Source organism: Pristis pectinata, chromosome 32, assembly GCF_009764475.1.
Source record: "Pristis pectinata isolate sPriPec2 chromosome 32, sPriPec2.1.pri, whole genome shotgun sequence".
Taxonomy (NCBI): domain Eukaryota; kingdom Metazoa; phylum Chordata; class Chondrichthyes; order Rhinopristiformes; family Pristidae; genus Pristis; species Pristis pectinata.
In genome coordinates this window covers 12959855-12977796 of record NC_067436.1, presented here as the reverse complement: position 1 = coordinate 12977796, position 17942 = coordinate 12959855, and the positions used below count along the sequence as shown (strand labels likewise).

At 42.5% G+C, this 17942-nt stretch overlaps 1 protein-coding gene across 6 annotated transcripts in view; it reads left to right on the top strand.

Moving 5' to 3' along the window:
- Positions 1–8041: 8041 nt before the first annotated feature.
- The window catches only part of celf6 (CUGBP Elav-like family member 6), an 830275-nt gene continuing 820374 nt past the window's right edge, over positions 8042–17942 (top strand). For 5 of the 6 annotated variants that reach the window (XM_052042321.1, XM_052042317.1, XM_052042316.1 and 2 more), the window contains exons 1-2: positions 8042–8506; positions 10574–10656. In XM_052042321.1, coding sequence (XP_051898281.1) covers positions 8266–8506; positions 10574–10656 — 324 coding nt within the window. In that variant the 5' untranslated portion in view covers positions 8042–8265. The remainder of the gene's footprint in view (positions 8507–10573; positions 10657–17942) is intronic. The other variant, XM_052042318.1, reaches the window with a different exon arrangement.

Sequence of the window (17942 nt, the reverse complement as noted above, 5' to 3'; positions counted from 1 at the left end):
CCTTCTGATGCAGAGGCGAGGGAGACACATGACTGACAGGGTGCAGCAGGGTCAACATGTCAAGGCTGGATAAACTTGGTATTCCCTTAGTGTGCTCTGCTGTGAGATCTTTACTCGAACATCATGGTTGATTTATAGCGGGGCTTCTAGGGGATATCTTATGTCTCACCTTAACACTGCGCCAATTATACTCACAATTCCCTGACACTGGCCTGTAAATAGATGTTCAGCCTAAATTTTTCATGCGTCTAAAGTACATGAGTAACAGAGTGCCATTGCTTTGAAGGAGAGAGAGCTCATTCATTTATAAATTTATGTCAATGGTCTCCAAGATTATGCAATCCTCAGAGCTGGTTCTGAGTGTGGACCTGGTTTCAGTAATGCTGCTTCAGAAAATCAGATTGTCAAACGTGCCCCAAGAATTAAAATGCAGTTGGTGCAGTTTTCTCTTTTGAAAAGATTAATCAGCAGCCACACCACTGACCTATCACCTCTAGGACTGGTTCACACCTAAGGAATGAAAGTGTCCTTCACATCATCATTTGCTCTGTCTGTCTTCCATACATCCGCTTTCTCTCTCTGCCATGCACTGTCCCTGTTTGTATGTCATGCTATCTGTCGCTCTTTTATTATGTATTCTCTCCCTCTGTCATGCATTCTCTCCTTCTCACTATATTTGTAATGCAGTCTCCCTCTCTCTCATCCAATCTCTTTTTTTGTATCATGCTCTCTCTTTCCGTCATACTCTTTCTCTCTGTGACATACTCCCTCCTTTTCTGTATCATGCTCTCTTTCTCTCTCATGTTATCTCTTTTTATCTATTGTGCTTGTTCACTACCCCTCCCACTCTCTCCCTACATCTCTTTGTCATGCACTCTCTCTGTCCCTGTATCGCTCTTTGCTCCGTGCTCTGCCATGCCATTTAATATCTTCGTTCTGCACCCTGCCTCTGTGTCTCACACCCTCTCTCCTATGTTATGGACTCTTTCTCATTCTGTCTCTCTCGCACCCTCATCCTTTACATTCATATTTTCTCTCCCTCCCTCCCTCCCTCTCTCCTTTGACTCACTCGGCAGACTCTAAGGGAAATGACTTCAGACAGCCTTGACCTGTTTCCTAATGGGCACGAGTCCATGGTGCACAGCTGTGTATAATTTGGCACTAATTGGCACTTAATTGGCAATCTCTCTCCGTGAGGCCTCAAAGATGGCTGGTGCGTGAAATGGAAATGTCACTCTCTTGCAGTAGGGGGTGCTTTTCCGTGCTTCTGAAGCCCATAAATATCCAAATTCAGCTGGCAAGGGCTGCCGTTGCATCAAGAAGGAGGAAACTTGTGTGGGTGGATATTAATGTGGGGTCCAGCTGTTAGAGCTCGGAACGTCCTTTACTTCATCATAACTTGTTCCCTAAATCACTGTGCAACCCTATGTCCCACTCCCTGGTGGCACCCTGGCTTTGAGGCTATCTTGTTTTGGCTTGGCTTTGTAAATCAGGTTTATATGGGTTATATGTTGCAGAAGGTGTTTAAGCAATTTGACCTGGAATTGATCCAACATACTTTCTGCAGAATTGGGGGTTCTCTCCCCACTATCCCCTTCTTGAATCTGGGCAACAAGATATACTGGCCATCTTCTGTAGGGAGATACTTGGCCATTAAAGATGCTGGGAAGTATAGGCAGGCATTTAGGAAGATTAAATCTCATCTCCAAGGACTCCTGAAGTACATTACAGACGATGAAGGAAATGAGTCGTTCAACTTTTCCAGCAGCAAGATCCCACCAATTTCAATGCAACAATGTCCAGATAATCTGGTAGCCCACATTGGACCAGGAGCCCTCTTACTTTCCTTCACAATATTGCCAAGTAATCACTCAATCCCACCCGAGAGCCAACAGGGCCTCAGTGTAACATCTGCCCCTGAAAGTCTGCACATCCGATAGTGCAGAACACCCTCAGTACTCACACTTTTGCAGTGGGGAGATTTAGCACGAAAACACTACCATGCAGATATTTATCCAATGCAATGTCTAGGCGGTCCTGCTAATGTTGCAATGCTCTGCAAGGCTGCAATTTAAATTATTTTCAGAATTACATGCACTTTCTTCATAGCTATTCTTTGCTTTGTTTGCTAGTTCTCATCATTTTTTCTTCTGTCTGGGATAAATATTAAACTGGTGCTACCATGTATAAGAGATTATCCAGCATTATTCATGGAGAACCTGAAGTGCAAGTAGGAAAGACCAGCAAGGAGGATTACACCTCCCAGGGTGACATTGATTTCCTCCTTATGTCTACACACGCTTTCCAGCAGAGGTCACTGGATACCAGCACAGAGCAGGAACTCAAGTAGATTGCTTTTGCAAACACCCCCCTTACCCTACACGCAGTCCCATCCCCATTTATAGATCAATCCTACACAAGTTCCAACCCTGACCTGCTTCATCCCCAGTGAATGAGCTGCAAGGTCCATAGGTTGAAATCAACTTTGCATTTCCTCCAGCATACTTTTACCACCTCTCCCACATTGATTGTGATTCCTTCTACTAGATTTTGGGTTGAACCACGGCACAATGAGCAAAGTGGCCTCCTTCGGTGCTTTCAGATACTATGCACCTACATGTCTCAGCCACACCCCCACTATTCTGCTCAGTGACACAGCTGGCAGAGCCACTGCCCCACAGCACCAACGATCTGGGTTCAACCCCAATCTCCAATGCTGGCTGTGTGGACTTTGCTGACGACCGCATCAATCTCCCCCAGGTGCTCCAATTTCTCTCCATGCCTCAAAGACGTGGGTTGGAAGGTTAATTGGCTGGCTGCTGTAAATTATCCCCGTATAGGTAATTGGTACAACCTGGAGGAGCGTTGATGGGAATGTGGGGAGAATAGGTTGCAGGGAAAATTGGTGGGGAATGGGATTGATCTCTGAACTGGTCAAATGTTGGAGATATCTTCATTCTACCGCCAGCTGCTCTTCAAACCCTACATCTGATTGCAGTTGGTTATGTCTGACCTTTGCATCTCATTTCCATGGGCCATTTTGCTTGTCGAAGGTGTTGAGGGTTCCACACAGGGCATTGGGGAGCTTGCACCAGTAGATCCTCTGCAAGCTCTATCACAGTTCCCGAGGATCAGTTCACTGCAGATTCACTCCAAGACTGAAGGAATAGGCTGATAGTGTATGGAGTGCAAGAAGGAATGAGCAGCGATCACACTAATGTTCTGAGAGGAGTTGAATGACAGGTTGCTTCCTCAGGTAACAGAATGTAAAACCAGGTGGAGTGTCAGGACAAAGGATCGGTTATTTCAGACTGACTACACTCCGATGGTTAAAGGTTTTTGGAATTTTTTATCCTAGAGGATTGTAGATGCTCATAAATTTTATGCTCATATATTCGAGGCTAAGATCAATAGGATTTCAGACACTCTGAGGGTACAGAGATCAGGTGGGAAAGTGAAGTTAAAGCATGGGCGGCGCAGTGGTGCAACCAGTAGAGCAATCGCCTCACAACGCTAGAGACACAGGTTCAATCCCGATCTCTGCTGCTGTCTATGTGGAGTTTGTACATTCTCCTTGTGACCGTGTGGGTTTCCCTGGGTGCTCCGGTTTCCTCCTACATCCCAAAGATGTACAGCTGGGTAGGTTAATTAAGCCACTGTCAGTTGTCCCTGGTGTGCAGGTGAGGAGTAGAAACTGGGGGGAATCAATGAGAATGTGGGGAGAATAAAAAATGGGATTAATGTAGGATTTGTATAAATGGGTGAGTGATATCAGCACAGAGTCGGGCCGAAGGGCCTGTTTCCTTGCTGTATCTGTCTATGATCTTGTTGAGTGGCAGAACAGGCTCAAGGGGCTGAAAGGCCTACTCCTGCTTTTAGTTCCACATTCATTCGCAAGAAATATTTTCCTTTTGTTGCTGTGGTCTTCACACTTTTAGGGCTGAGAATACCGCAGACTGAGGAATTTCCTCGGCCTTGCAGGTTCACTTGCATTGTAGAGTTGTTGAATCTTCCTCTTAAAGGGACATTGCACTCTTTTTGTTCAGATAGAAGTTGAAAGCAGCTCATCTTCAAAGCTCTGCTGCAACACTTTAAGAAACCAACCTTGTAACCAAAGAACCATTGGTTTTGAAAGATTGCTGCCTTTAGCCTTTCTCAGGGAAACAAAGATACAGCAGTTGGTGCTGTTACTTCACTGATCCAGTGGCTTGGGTTTGATCCTGGCCTTGGGTACACTCTGCAAGGTGCGTGTATGTCTTTTCTGTGACCACATTGGTTTCCCCCTGGTGCTCCAGTTTCCTCTTACGTGCCAGTGGGTTTACTGACTACTATAAATTACCTCTTAATGTAGACTTATAGTTGTCAACATCTCGGAGGATCTATCCTGGGCCCAACACATTGACGCAATCACAAAGAAGGCATGCCGGTGGCTCTACCGTGTTAGAGTTTGAGGAGATTCGGTACGTCACCAAAGACTCTTGCAAATTTCTCTAGATGTATGATGGAGAGCATTCTGACTGGTTGCATCACAGCCTGGTATGGAGGCTCCAGTGCACAGGATCGCAAGAGGCTGCGGAGGGTTATAGCCAGCTCCATCATGGGCACAACCCACCCCACAGTCGAGGACATCTTCAAGAGGCGGTGCCTCAAGAAGGCGGCATCAATCTAAGGACCCTCACCATCTGGGACATGCCCTCTTCTTGTTACTACCGTTGGGGAGGAGGTACAGGAGCCTGAAGACCCACACTCAATGATTCAGAAACAGCTTCTTCCCCTCCGCCATCAGATTTCTGAATGGTCCATGAACAATGAACACTACCTCGTTATTCCTCTTTTTTGCACTATTTATTTATTTTTGTAATTTATAGTAATTTTATGTCTTTGCACTGTACTGCTGCCACAAAACAAATTTCACAACATATAAGTCAGTGATAATAATTTTGCTTCTAGCAAAACAAATTGGCATGTGTGGGAGAGAACAAGTCGCAGTGGTACAGGGAAATAAGACGAAGGGAAATGGGACTAATGGGATTGCTCTTCTGGGAGCTGGCATAGACTTGGTGGGCTGAATAGCTTCTCTGACGTGTCAGAGTAAGTGTAGTTCTCCCCGTGCATGAATGAAAATTCATCTAAGGAACTGGAAATTACTCCCCATCCAATGCACCCAGGTCCATTCATCTTTCATTACGTTCAAGTTAAGGTGTGTTCTGACAACTTAAGAACATTTTTTTAATATCAAGATAGCTTCCTTAACGTTGCAAACAAACGCAAGGGTTCTGGGCCTTGTAGTGGAGATATTTAAGCAGGGACTTGGTCAAAGATGTAGTGGCATATCAAAAGGGCAAAGAAAGGTTGAAAAGTTAGGGAGAGGATTCCATTGTGTTGGGTCTTGGTGACTCAGGGTTATAGGGCTGGAGGAAGCTGGAGACATGGAGAGAGTTGAGACCATGGAGAAACTTGAAAATAAGGGTGAGAATTTTCTACTAGACGTTGCATAATCAGGAGTCAGTATAAATCAGAAGGCATAGGCATGTGTGAATGGGACTGGGTGTGAGCTAGAATACAGACAGCAAAGTTTTGGATGGCCTCAACACTGTCCATATTAACCTATGCCACTGATGGTGGAAAGAAGTTGCAAAGATTCACCTAAAGCGTGAAGCTGTTCAGCTTGCACAATAATTTGTGTACCATATTAGGTTGTTTTCTCTGGACCGGCAGAGGCTGAGGGGATACTTGATAGAAGTTTATAAGATTATGAGAAGCATACTGTAGAAAGAGTAGACAGCTGATATCTGTTTCCCAGGGTCGAAATGTACTAGGTACTAGAAGGCATGCACTTAAGGTGAGAGGGAGAAAGTTCAAAGGAGATGTGCAAGTTGAGTTTTTTACACAGAGACTGGTAGGTGCCTGGAATGCGCTGCCAAGGGTTATCGTGGAGGTAACTACAATAGAGATGTTTAAGAAGCTTTTAGATAGCCACATGAATGTGCAGAGAATGGAGGGATGTGGACATTGTGTAGGCAGAAGGGATTAGTTTAGTTAGGCATTTAATTACTTGTTTAATTAGTTCAGCACAACATCATGGGCCAAAGGGCCTGTTCCTGTACTGTACTGTTCTATGGTCTATATAGTACGTGGATTACTTAATAAGGCATGAAATCGGCAGATGGGGAAAGGTGGAGAAGGTGATGTATCTTTTATAAAAAGCCTCAAGTGCACCTCCTGGGGGTTTTGACATGGGGATAGCAACAATTTCAGAATAATGTGGATTATATCCTTAAATTATCTAATCTCAACCTTGTCAGCAAAGGAGCTATTGAAACACCGTGAACGCTTCTGCATTAAGAATATTCCCCATTGTAAGGCAGGCCTGTGTTGATCCCAAGGGAAATGTAAAGCTGAAATAAAACCTGAAAATGCTGGAAACATGCTGCAGATTGGGTGGTATCCATTGAAAGAAAAACAAGAGTTAGCAATGATGATCTGAAACATAAAGTGCTTCCTCCTCCACATACGCTGCTCGACCTGCTGAGTGTTTCCAGCAATTTTCTGGCAACTGCAGTTTTCTTTTTGATTTTCATCACGTATGGATGAGAATTGGGCGTTGAAGAGGAATGCCCTACACTTGTCAGAAAATAGGTGGGTTTTGTGGAGTATTGGAAAGGAGAAAGCAGTAGCAATGGCATGAGTTTATAGGTAGTACATGCTGAGTGGGGTGGTTACTCAAGGAATGGGATTAGAACAGAACAATTACTAGTTATTGTTGGTAACAAAATAGTAATCTATCCATTCATGGTTTTGTCCCGAAGCCTCTATAATTTTTAATGACCTTGACATCTTGATGATGGGAATAAGAAAGCGAGAGATGAGGGATAAAAATACAATTGATTCTAGTAGTGGTTTAGGGGCTGTTTGCTAATTGGTTGATTTGTCAAGTTACTGTTGCTTTCCGTCTATTGTTAGATGTTCAGGTGGTAGATCCCAACGGGACGGATGTGAAAATTTGCACCATCCTCCATCCAAGTGCATCAGAGCAGTGTGCAGATGATCTGCAAAATACCACTGATGTAATGTACCTGAGAGCCGTGGAAGCTTCCTCTGCACAAAGAGGTTATTGGCGCATTTTAAGTAAAACTAAAACTAAAAGTCTGCACTGCCTTGCTCTGTTGACAATGCAGTAGAATTTTGTCTGACTGCTTTAATAATAAGTCCGTGAGCCCGGGTGGGAATGTGTTTTGCTGCAAGGTCAGTCTCAGAACTAAGAAAAATCCCGTCTTCCAATCTGACTTTATCTTGGATGGAGATGCTTCACCCTAACCAAAAAGATATGCCCACGCCTACTGTTTGGAAATATCTACACACAAGAGGTTGTGATGATGTTCACCTCTAGGTAAAGACTCAGTTATGTAGCAATGTTGGCATCATAATAGAGTGGAGCCTCTTCTTACATTAGAAGGAGCTTTCTGTATTAATTTTACTTCTTATTATATCAGGGTTGATTTGTGGTGGTGGGGATGACGAGAGATGTGTTGGCATTATTGCTTACAACCAAACATTTCCCTTGATGCTTAAAGAGGATGAAAGATTCTCCAACATTCTAGGTTATGGATAACTTGCCTCATATTTTATTACCAAATGTGTGTCACCCCACCCCCCTGTCGATCTCTCTCTCTCTGTTTTCTGTCTGTTATTGTCATCTCCATTCTGCACTCTTCCTCTGCTTGCCATTCTCTTCCCCTCTGTCCCACTCTCTCTCTCTCTCTCTCTCTCTCTCTCTCTCTCTCTTTCTCTCTCTGTCACACGACTTCTGACAAATATCCTCCTGAGATGCTGAACAGTCTGATGCAGGCTCTGTCTCTGGCTAGAGATGGAGAATAGTCTGTCTGGGCAGAGAGTGGCAAAAGGAGTACTTCAAACAAGAAGAAAACTTGTCAGTCAATACTTGAAGGGTAGCGAAGTGATCCAGCAAGCATTGGGTTAAGGAGAAACTGGCTTGCTCCTCAGTGTGTGCGTGTGTGTGTGTGTGTGTGTGTTGGTTTAATCTCCCTCTTTTCCCCAACACAGATTGGATTGAAGGAGTGTCTGTTTGTATGTGTGGCGGGCAGGGTTAACGTGGCTTTGAGGCTGTGTGTATGTGTGTGGATCCGGCAACATTTACTCAGCACCAAGCAGGCAACCCTGACGTCAGGACTTGCAGACTCCTAGTTAAAGAGGGCTGACGTGGGCGACCAGAGAGAGAGAGAGAGAGACAGACAGCGCTTGAAGATGGCCACTGTAAGCAACGGAGTACAGCTAGACACCAACAACAGTGGCGGCAGCGGACGAATGAACGGCTTAAGCCACAGTCAGAACACCATCCCAATGAAAGATCACGACGCCATCAAACTCTTCATCGGCCAGATCCCCCGTAACCTGGAAGAGAAGGACCTAAAACCGTTGTTCGAAGAATTTGGCAAGATCTACGAACTGACTGTGTTGAAAGACCGTTTCACTGGTATGCACAAAGGTCTGTGAGTCTCAGATTCAATCTTTTGAGTGTAGATGGTGATAGCAAGCCATCCGGAGCATTGTGTGTGTGTGTGTGTGTTATATACAGGCAAAGGGTGGATGTGTATGGTTGCCTCTTATCCTTCCCATCCCTAAGGCAAATCAGCCAGCCTGCTTTTTTTCCGCTGGATGCCCCCTTTGCCCCGTTACTCCCACCGACCCGTCATTAAAGTTTCCTGAATTTGCAAAGCCACTATTTCCAGTGGTGTGTTCGCTCTCAGTAGTGGCCGGCGGACTCCCTCCCCATCTCAAACACTTGTGCAGCTGTTGGGGAAGGGTTTTTTTTTACTGCCCTTTCATCTGGGACACCACCCTCCCCTCCAAAAACAAAATCAATTTAAGAACCCGACCCTCCTAATCATCTAAAGTTTTTTTTTCACGTGCATTTTGGCGCTTGATTTTTCTCGCTCTAATTTTTCACATTGGATTTGTAAACTAAATTAAAACATCAGGTTGTCTATTTAGAACTGATGTAAGAGGGTTAGTTCACCAGGTTGCGCTAACATCCCGAATTAAAAGTACATTAGAGTGTCAATTTCAGTCATTAACGGTGATAAAGTTTCCCGAAATTTACAAACTACAAAATAATGGATTCCCACTAATACTTCTGATTAACTGCGAGGATTGACGCCGCGCTCCAGTCAGTTTGATTGCACTTTTGATGTCCGATCAAAAGTTGCTCTAATTTCCTATTTTAAAATAAAACTTTAAATTCTGTTAAACCAACCGAGGCGAGATAACACAATCCGATTTGATGCATGTGTGTCGCCTGCTATGGATGTGAAGGATTGATAGTGATTTAGCATTGATAAGGTAAATTAGATTCCACCCACTCCGCAGGTAAATTGCATCATTTCAATCCCTATCAGACCTTTATGCTTTTTGAATTCTGGGATTTTGATTTACTTCTTTGCCTCTTTCTGAGTTCTTTATAAACACGGGTTATTTTACCAAGGGTTGACAATAGGTTACACTGCGCGGTAGTTACTGACCACAAAATATGGTCAATTAATGTAATCATTTACATGCATTGGCTGACCTTTAGCGTGTTAAATCGCCAATGCAGCGTAGACCTTAATGGAAATACGTTTTTCTCCATTGGTTTTTGAAGCACAGCTAACTGGAGCTGTCAATAACTTTATTTTGGACAATAAGCAATGGACATTAACGTGCACACTTTTATAGTTAAATCTCATTAACAAGCATCCTGATTGCTAAACATTTGCTTTATTCTTGATCTGCATGCGCTTGAAGAGAAAGGATTGTTGGATTTTAAACACACCTAATAAGCAGCCAATCTATTCGCATCTGTTGCAATACCATGATAATAAGATGTGATTGTGCCATAGTTTAACTTCCAGTTTCAGTGAGTCCTCTATGAATTAACTGCGTGAAGTGTCGGCATATTATTTTCTGGGTTGTTATCAGCAAGTGAGAGCTTGTTACATCTGTCTTTGCAGGAGACCTTTTACTCAAAGCTCGTTCGCATTAATTGTCGCTTGAGTATGCTGGTTTTTAGACTAGGATTGCTGCTTCCCGCTGTAGGTAATGCAATGATAGTAAGGAGTTCACGCCAAGTTAATGCATTGGGTGGAGGAAGATCCTACCACAAAGTGGGTCTGTGCTTCGGAAGACGCTCTCCTTTGCAACCTGGAGCATCATCGTGGCAAATGCTCCTTTTCTGAGCTTTGACAATGGGCAGCTAGACTGGTTAGACTTAAAAGTTTCAATTAACTAGTTAGTCGAACGGGTCAGAACTGAAAACTGCCTGTAACTGAACCTGTTTCATAAGCAGATTTATTTCTGCACTTTGCTTTAAGTGCCTTGGTGACTGAGCCTGAATTTAATTTGAACTGGGCGAGCTATTGTGGCTGGGGAGGATAGATAAAATTGGCTGTCCGGGTAAAGCAGATGCTTAATGAACACGAGCATCGAGGCAAATTTTCGCTGCCTTATCTGCGGCACTTAATGCAATGAATGCACTGGCGTCTGTAGTAGAGAGTAACTTGCTCCTTTTCTAACATAGGTTGTGCCTTCCTCACGTATTGTGCCAGGGATTCGGCGCTTAAGGCTCAGAGTGCTTTACACGAACAGAAGACATTGCCAGGGGTAAGTAGATAAATTTGTTTCTCGACTGTTGAAGATTTGGCCCTTTTCGCCTCGACCCTCCCTCTATATTTTGCTAGTTGCATTGCCTCGCTAGAACCTCTGAAATCTCTTATTAATAGCGGCCGGTGTACCAGTTGCTTCAGAAACAGAACAGGAGGAGGAGAGCTTTTTATCCCATTTTTCTTCTTCCCTATAAAGTAACACGTCAATCTGTCTTGTCAGCTGCTGGATTTGACATTGCAGCAGACAAGATCGCTGCAAGATTTCACGTTGTACAGATGCTTGCTAAATAGATGATTCTGTTGAGAAATGCATTGCTGAAATGTGGTTTTGCCTGTGACTCTAAGACTGTTCGAATCCTGACACTGAATTATGGCTTACAATTTCTTCTGATTTGTATGTGACCAAGGCCAGATACGTATAGCATCTTTAAGTAGACAGATAGAGGAATGAACGATACTGCCCAGCTTGTCTTGCCTGCGAGGAGCTTTAAGTTTTATACTTTCCAATGTTCAATCTTCCTACTACTTAAGAAAAGTTCGAGATATTTATATTCTGATTGCCACAAAAATGTGCCTTAATAATTAATAGTGGTGCATCAAGTATTATTGTAAACAATGGGCAAGAAGGGGTGTGTTTCCTCCTGGATAATGGATGCTAAATGCGTTCACTTATCCAACCGTTGTCCAGTTATGGTCCCTGTTAAACCACGTCATGTTGAAGAACAAGTTTAAGACGCGTTATCAGCAACACCAAAACTAAACGTCGGCAAAATAATGTTCTGGCCTGGCAAACATTCTGGGAATGAACAAGTTTTAACCCATTCATAAAGTTTTTTTTAAGACGCCACCAATCTTTAATCGTTTGAGATTTAAACCAATTCTTAATCCTGCACATTTTCTTTTGTGTACACACCAGAGTATGTCACACTATAGAACAAATAGCTTGCGTGAACATTCAGATACAAGGGTAGCACTGTCACTGTTAATTTCTCTTTAGATCCCCCTACATTTAAATGTTGCACACCTTGGCAAACAATTTAAAGGCGCGTTTATCATTTTGAAAGCAGTAGTAACTATTTGGGTTGCTTTGTTGGGGTTTTCATAGCCGATTTAATTTTCCTCCGAGCTACAGTGGACTGTTAAATGTTGGAAGCATCATACTGCAGTATTTGCATCGTTTTAGTCACAAGATTAAGCTGATAAGGTGAATGTGACGGGCTGTGCTACGAGAGGCGGTGGCCCCCTCTGAAAATCACTACAAATCCCACTTGAGGCGTTTGTTTGACGGAGAGACATTGTCGAGGGGAGCAGAGAGGCAACAATAAATGTGGATGATGTGTATACGCCTGTGTCCAGAGAAATATAGCAGTGTGGAAAATCATGTTGTATTCTAGACTGTGCTGGAGGTGGTGTGGGGGGGGGGGGGGGGGATGACAGCTGTTTTAAGCATAAATATTTTTCTGCTTAATTACAAATGCTATTTGCGTTCTTTTTTAATGACAGCAATGACAGTGGGGACTTCCTAATCTGCTGTGAGATGATATTATTAAAGTTGTGACAGATGTGAAACGATAGCAACATTTATATATAAGAGAACGTCCTCTCCTGCATGTGAAATTTGTTCTCTCGCTTAGACTTGCAGCCAAATTGACATTTATCCACCTTCCTTAATTTCAAGGCAGTTAGATGAGACTGGCGTCATGTGACATTGGTGTCTTTTACAGCCCTAACATTCTACTTAGAACTCCTATTTGGTTAGGTGCCACCTCCATCATGAGATTTTTTTTTCCGTACTGCGCCTTTTAACTGAGGAGCTGTCCAGCATTTCAGCCAGGTAACAGTTTTGGAGGAATTAAATGCACGGTGTTGCTTCGTCAGAAGTGCCGTTAAGGGAAATTTATTCCCCCCCCCCCCTCCCCCGCTCAGGCCTGTAGGTTCATGCGATTAACAAGATATTAAACGATCTATTTCTGAATATGTTCTCAACCAAAGCCACCGGGTGTAGTTACCCATTACAGAAGCTGTCCGTTGTAAACTGCAGCAAGCAGTCGCACTTCTGGCCAGGGTTGACAGCAGAACCTCTAGCCTAGTACTACGAAGCTGGTGAAATTTTTATTACATAAACACTACATAAGGTTTGAGTGCTCTTCAGGGTTTTGACTATCACTGTGAAGACTGTTACTTCCCATAAAAAGTTATGAATATTTATTGTTCTGTTTATATAAAACAAAATTCATGAAAGATTGTAAGTCAGCGGTATGGTCGCCAGTGTTATGAGGGGAGTTCTTACTCCCTCCTGACACATTCTGTGATTCTACAATATCATTGTTTACCATTCCTATTCTGACACTGTGTTTCTGCCAGCTTCTTGTACGATGGCAATGAATGCTCTACACATGGCAGTTTCAATTCCGTGACTGCTCTACTTTTTATCATCAAATCTGCATTTTTAAAAAAAGTCTTTGTAAACAACTGCCCCCATTTAAGTTTCTCTGCCAAAGTAGAATGTTTACATTGGTGATTCCCTTTCTCTGAAGATGCAAAATTACATCCTTCTCTTCCAGGAGCAATTAATAAATTGTTAAATGGTTGCATCTTAAGAAGAGATGACCAACTTTCTGTAGTACTTGCTGTCATAGAGGCATCTTGTGGAATTGTCCTTGGGAAGAAGGTATACTATGGTGTGACATCTCCCAGTTAAAAATTGACCACTTTTGAGTTAACATACCAAAAGTTGTTGCTTCTCCCTCGAATTTTTAAGGTAACATTCATTTTGCTTTTTTTTTCTTCAGGAACTAATCTTTTTACTGAGTCTAAAATTTGCAAGCTAACCCATTGCTTTTGGGTCTTAGTTATTATGACCACCTTTTGTCGTATGTTGCATTGTTTTGACATTCTGCAGAGAGTACTTTAAATGAGATGGACAGATTTTTAAACAACATCTCTTGGCTAAATATTGAACCTCACAAGCTGAAGCACAATTTTGATTGTCCTCGGGGTTTAGAAGTTTTCATTGATGAAGATGCAGTTTGGCTTTTTTTTTGTTTTCATTGCTTGTTCCTTCAGTTATGCACATAAGAGAATTCCTCTTGCGGGAGATTTGGGTCCTAAAGTAAAATAACTGATGTCAGAAACCCCACTATTCCCATTTTATTTTGGGGTACACAACAAGTTAGGCAGCATCTCAGAGAGAGAAATAAAGTTAATATTTCAAGTCCATGGCTGTTTGTCAGGATGTTCTCAGGTTTTCTTTTTGGTGATCAGAGGATGGATTGTGCTGTTGGAAGCAATTGTGTCGGTGCTACTTGTCATTGCAGTTTCAGTGGCTAAACCTCTCACCTTGATGGTCCAATCAAGGATATAAGACATTGCCTAGCAAGTTAGTTAACAATTTCCATTTATGCAATGGCTCCATTAAATACAGTAAAACATGAAGTACTTCACAGGAAGAAGTTGGCACAGAGCCTAAGAAGACATGGGGAGAAATGGCCAAAAAAATCTTGGGCAAAAAGTTAGATTTTAAAGGAGGTGGGGTTGGAGGAACAACTTGCCTAAAGGCATGGCCACCAATGACAGAGCAAACAAAAAATGGGGACATTCTCGTGGCTATTGGTGGAAGAACACAGACTTCAAGGACACAAGTCTAAAGTTAACTTTAGTCTGTCTAATCCTATCATTTGAGGCACAGTTCACCTCTGAGAAAGATTATAGGATTGCCTGCAGTTTAATATTTTGATTTATACATTTAGCCATATTTGAAGAAGATTCTAACCAGTGATTGTGGCATGGTGTATCTGTCAATGTCAAGCAACTTGTGGAAAATCCATGCTTGGCTGATGTTATGAAGACCTCTAGCTTTTCATGAAAGCCATTTTCATCTGGGGTGGGGGAGGAACATCAGTTCAATAGACAGTAAAGTTATTGCTCAATTAATATTGAGGATACTTTTGTTTCTGCTGACTTTCCACCCAGATTAATTTGACACCAGAAAGAAAAAAATTGGAAAATATGCAACTAAGTCCTTAGGATGAGTTGCATGCTGTGCTTCTGGAAGTAATGTTCTTGTGAAGGGTGGGGAAGAGTCCTTTTGGTATAGATTATTGTATCTCCTAATCTTGGGACTAACCTTCCTCTTCCCTGACCCCCATACCAGTCCAGCGTCTTCACAGTTAATGTATTTGAAGGAGAACTGAGATGCAAACAATACCTAACCTAAGGGCAATGAGTATGAAAAATGTCTCATTTGCAGCATTAGCATTTGTCTCTTGTGAATTAAACAACGTGTGTGATCATCTTCCTTCTTAAATTCCAAACACAAACCAAATTCAGAATGATACAAAATAACGCAGCACAATTAGGAAAGAAAAACTATTTCCAATATTTTATAATTTAGAAAGGAAAAATGCAAGATTTTTCAATTCCATTGAAACATAATGCTTGAATTAATCTAACTTTTTTAACCTGTTTCCAGACTTTATTTATTAATGAATAGAAAAATCAGTGTGCTAACACCTAGTTTGAGCAATGTTTTCATAATGCTTAATTTGAATCCTTTTTTCAAACAAAAGGTTATTGTTTCCCTGTGTTTGAACTGCAATTAATAATGAATGTATTTAGCAAAGAAAGTATTAAATGTATTGGCCACAGTGAACCCGCTGCCTGTATTATCTCTGTACCAGATAGTGCGGCATGTTTTTTTTTATCGTCTTGTCTCTTAAATGCAGAGTGTTTCACAGTGACGCTGGAACTGATACTGTAGATGGGAGTGTTTGACCATCATTTGTGTGTTTTTAGAGTTGAGACAATTGTTGGTCAGTGCTAACACTGCAATAAGAGGCACCTTTTGTGGCCTGAATATCTCACTGTCATATACAAATGAGAGGCCATTGTGTATCTTTCCTTCAAGATTTTTGTTAATAAAAACATGCTCTTTAACCAGCTGTTTAATTTGACTAATACTCGCGGTAGTTATCTTGCTCCTGTGCTTTTATTTATAGTATTGGAGATCAATTTATCTCCGACATGCTCCAGATTAAAAGAAAAAAAAACATTCAACTGCGATGCGCTCTGATCCCAGATTTGCCTTGTGGTTCAGCAACTTGTGGATGTGTTCGTTTTTAAATGCCAGTTTTTACAGCGGAATGATTGTGTCCCTGTCTGTTTCCCCCACCACTTCAAGACACTGACTTGTTCTTTAATCTTGGTTGAAATCTTTTCCCTTCTCAACCAAGTGCCCTGCTACCCACCTCATCCCACCCCACCCCACCCCACCACTGTTGTTGACCACCACCACTGCATTCTAGATGCATGCTGTTAGAGTTAATTAAACTAGTAATTTAAGTGCCTAACTAAAATAATCCCTTCTGCCTACACAATGTCCATATCCCTTCTTTCCCTGCACATTCATGTCCCTATCTAAGAGCCTCTTAAATGCCTCTGGGTGGAGTAGGGTCAATCAGATACCCACTGACTGAAGTGCATCCAATCTAATCCTTGCAACAATTCTCAGCATCATTGGGTAGCCAGTAACATGTTAGCAAGGAGAAATACAGGCAGCTTTCTTTCCATCTTCTTTCTCATTTTTCCCTCCTGACTTTTGTTGTATTTTTATTTGCTGTTTCATTTTTTTTCTCTCTCTCTCTCCCTCATACTACACGTGCAATAGAAATGTACCTTTTGTAATCAGAGGGTGAAGTCCCCCTAGCCCTCATGAGATAATCCAGTCAGCAGACTTGTCCTAGTTTTGTTCCCTTTGTTTGTGTAACTGCACATTCTGAAGTTTCACTTCTGTCCAATCAGTATTCATGCTGCCTCGCTTATACTTTTATACAATGTCTACTGGTATGACCTTTGCAGTATATGACATGTGTAAGTGTTATTAATTGCATCATAGTCCTTGCACAACCAATGGTTTGATTGGTTGGTTGCTGTGCATTTAATCTCTATTGAGGACATGTTGTGCCCCTTGCTGTAACCTATGACAGGCTCCACTAATAACCTTGGTGCAAGAACAGCTAACAGAGTTCTCTGCTGTAGGAGAGGCCAGGTGTACTTTAGAGTAGTTTTGTTCATTACAGGTATTGAAGGAAGACCTTGTCTTAAACATAGGTCAGTACAGCACAGGAACAGGCCCTTCAGCCCACAATGTTGTGCTGGACTAATTAAACTAATCCTTTCTGCCTACACAATGTCTATATCCCTTCTTTCCCTGCACATTCTTGTTCTTATCTAAGACCCTCTTAAACGCCTCTTGTATTTGCCTCCACCACCACCCCAGGTAGCATATTCCAGGCACCCGCCACTTTTTTTTAAAAAAACTTGCCCCACGCATCTCCTTTGGAACTCCTCCCCACCCCCACCCCCCACCTTAAATGCATGCCCTCTTGTATTAGACATTCTGACTATGGGGGGGTGGTGTGAGATACTGGCGGTCTACCCTATCTATGCCTCTCATAATGTTATAAACCTCTATCAGGTCTCCCCCTCAAGTTTCTGCTGCACCAGAGAAAACAACTCGAGTTTGTCCAACCTCTCCTTGTAGCACATGCCCTCTAATCTGGGTAGTATCCTGATGAACCTCTTCTGCATCCTCTCCAAAGCCCCCACATCCTTCCTGTAATGGGGTGACTACAATTGAACGCAATACTTCAGATGCAGCAACTAGAGCTTTATGAAACTGCAACATAACTTCCTGACTGTTGAACTCAATGCCTTGACTAATAAAGGCAAGCATGTCATACACAGCCTTTACCACCATATCAATCTGTACAGCCACTTTCATGGACTTGGACCCTAAGATCCCTCTGTACATCAACACTGTTAAGACTCTTGCAACAAGTGTGATTCCTGTTGTGTTCATGCTGTCTCTCTCTCATTCTGTTCCTTTGCATACTTATTCCTTCTCCCAATTCACTCCATTCTTTTCCCTCACTTCTCACCTGAGCTAACTTTTATCTCTGATTTACTTGCAACCTGCTTTTGTTAATCTTTGCTGCATGTGCTCCAGTTTTCCAACCGTGAAACAGAATTCGGAACCGCAGAGTAAATAGACATGTTTCTTCTTATTCTGATGTTGCTGGGGAGGCAACGTCCATTGAACCTTGATCTGCGTGGCTTGCTGGGCCATTTCAGGGTGAACCACGTTGCTGGGTTCTGGAATCTCACGTAAGCCAGTGGAGATACAAATTCCTGGAGCTGCAACTTCCAGCTTTTCTGCCGTCCTTCCTTAAACATCTCGATCATGAAGATCCTTTTTGTTTTAATAATGAGAGGTACATTGGAGAG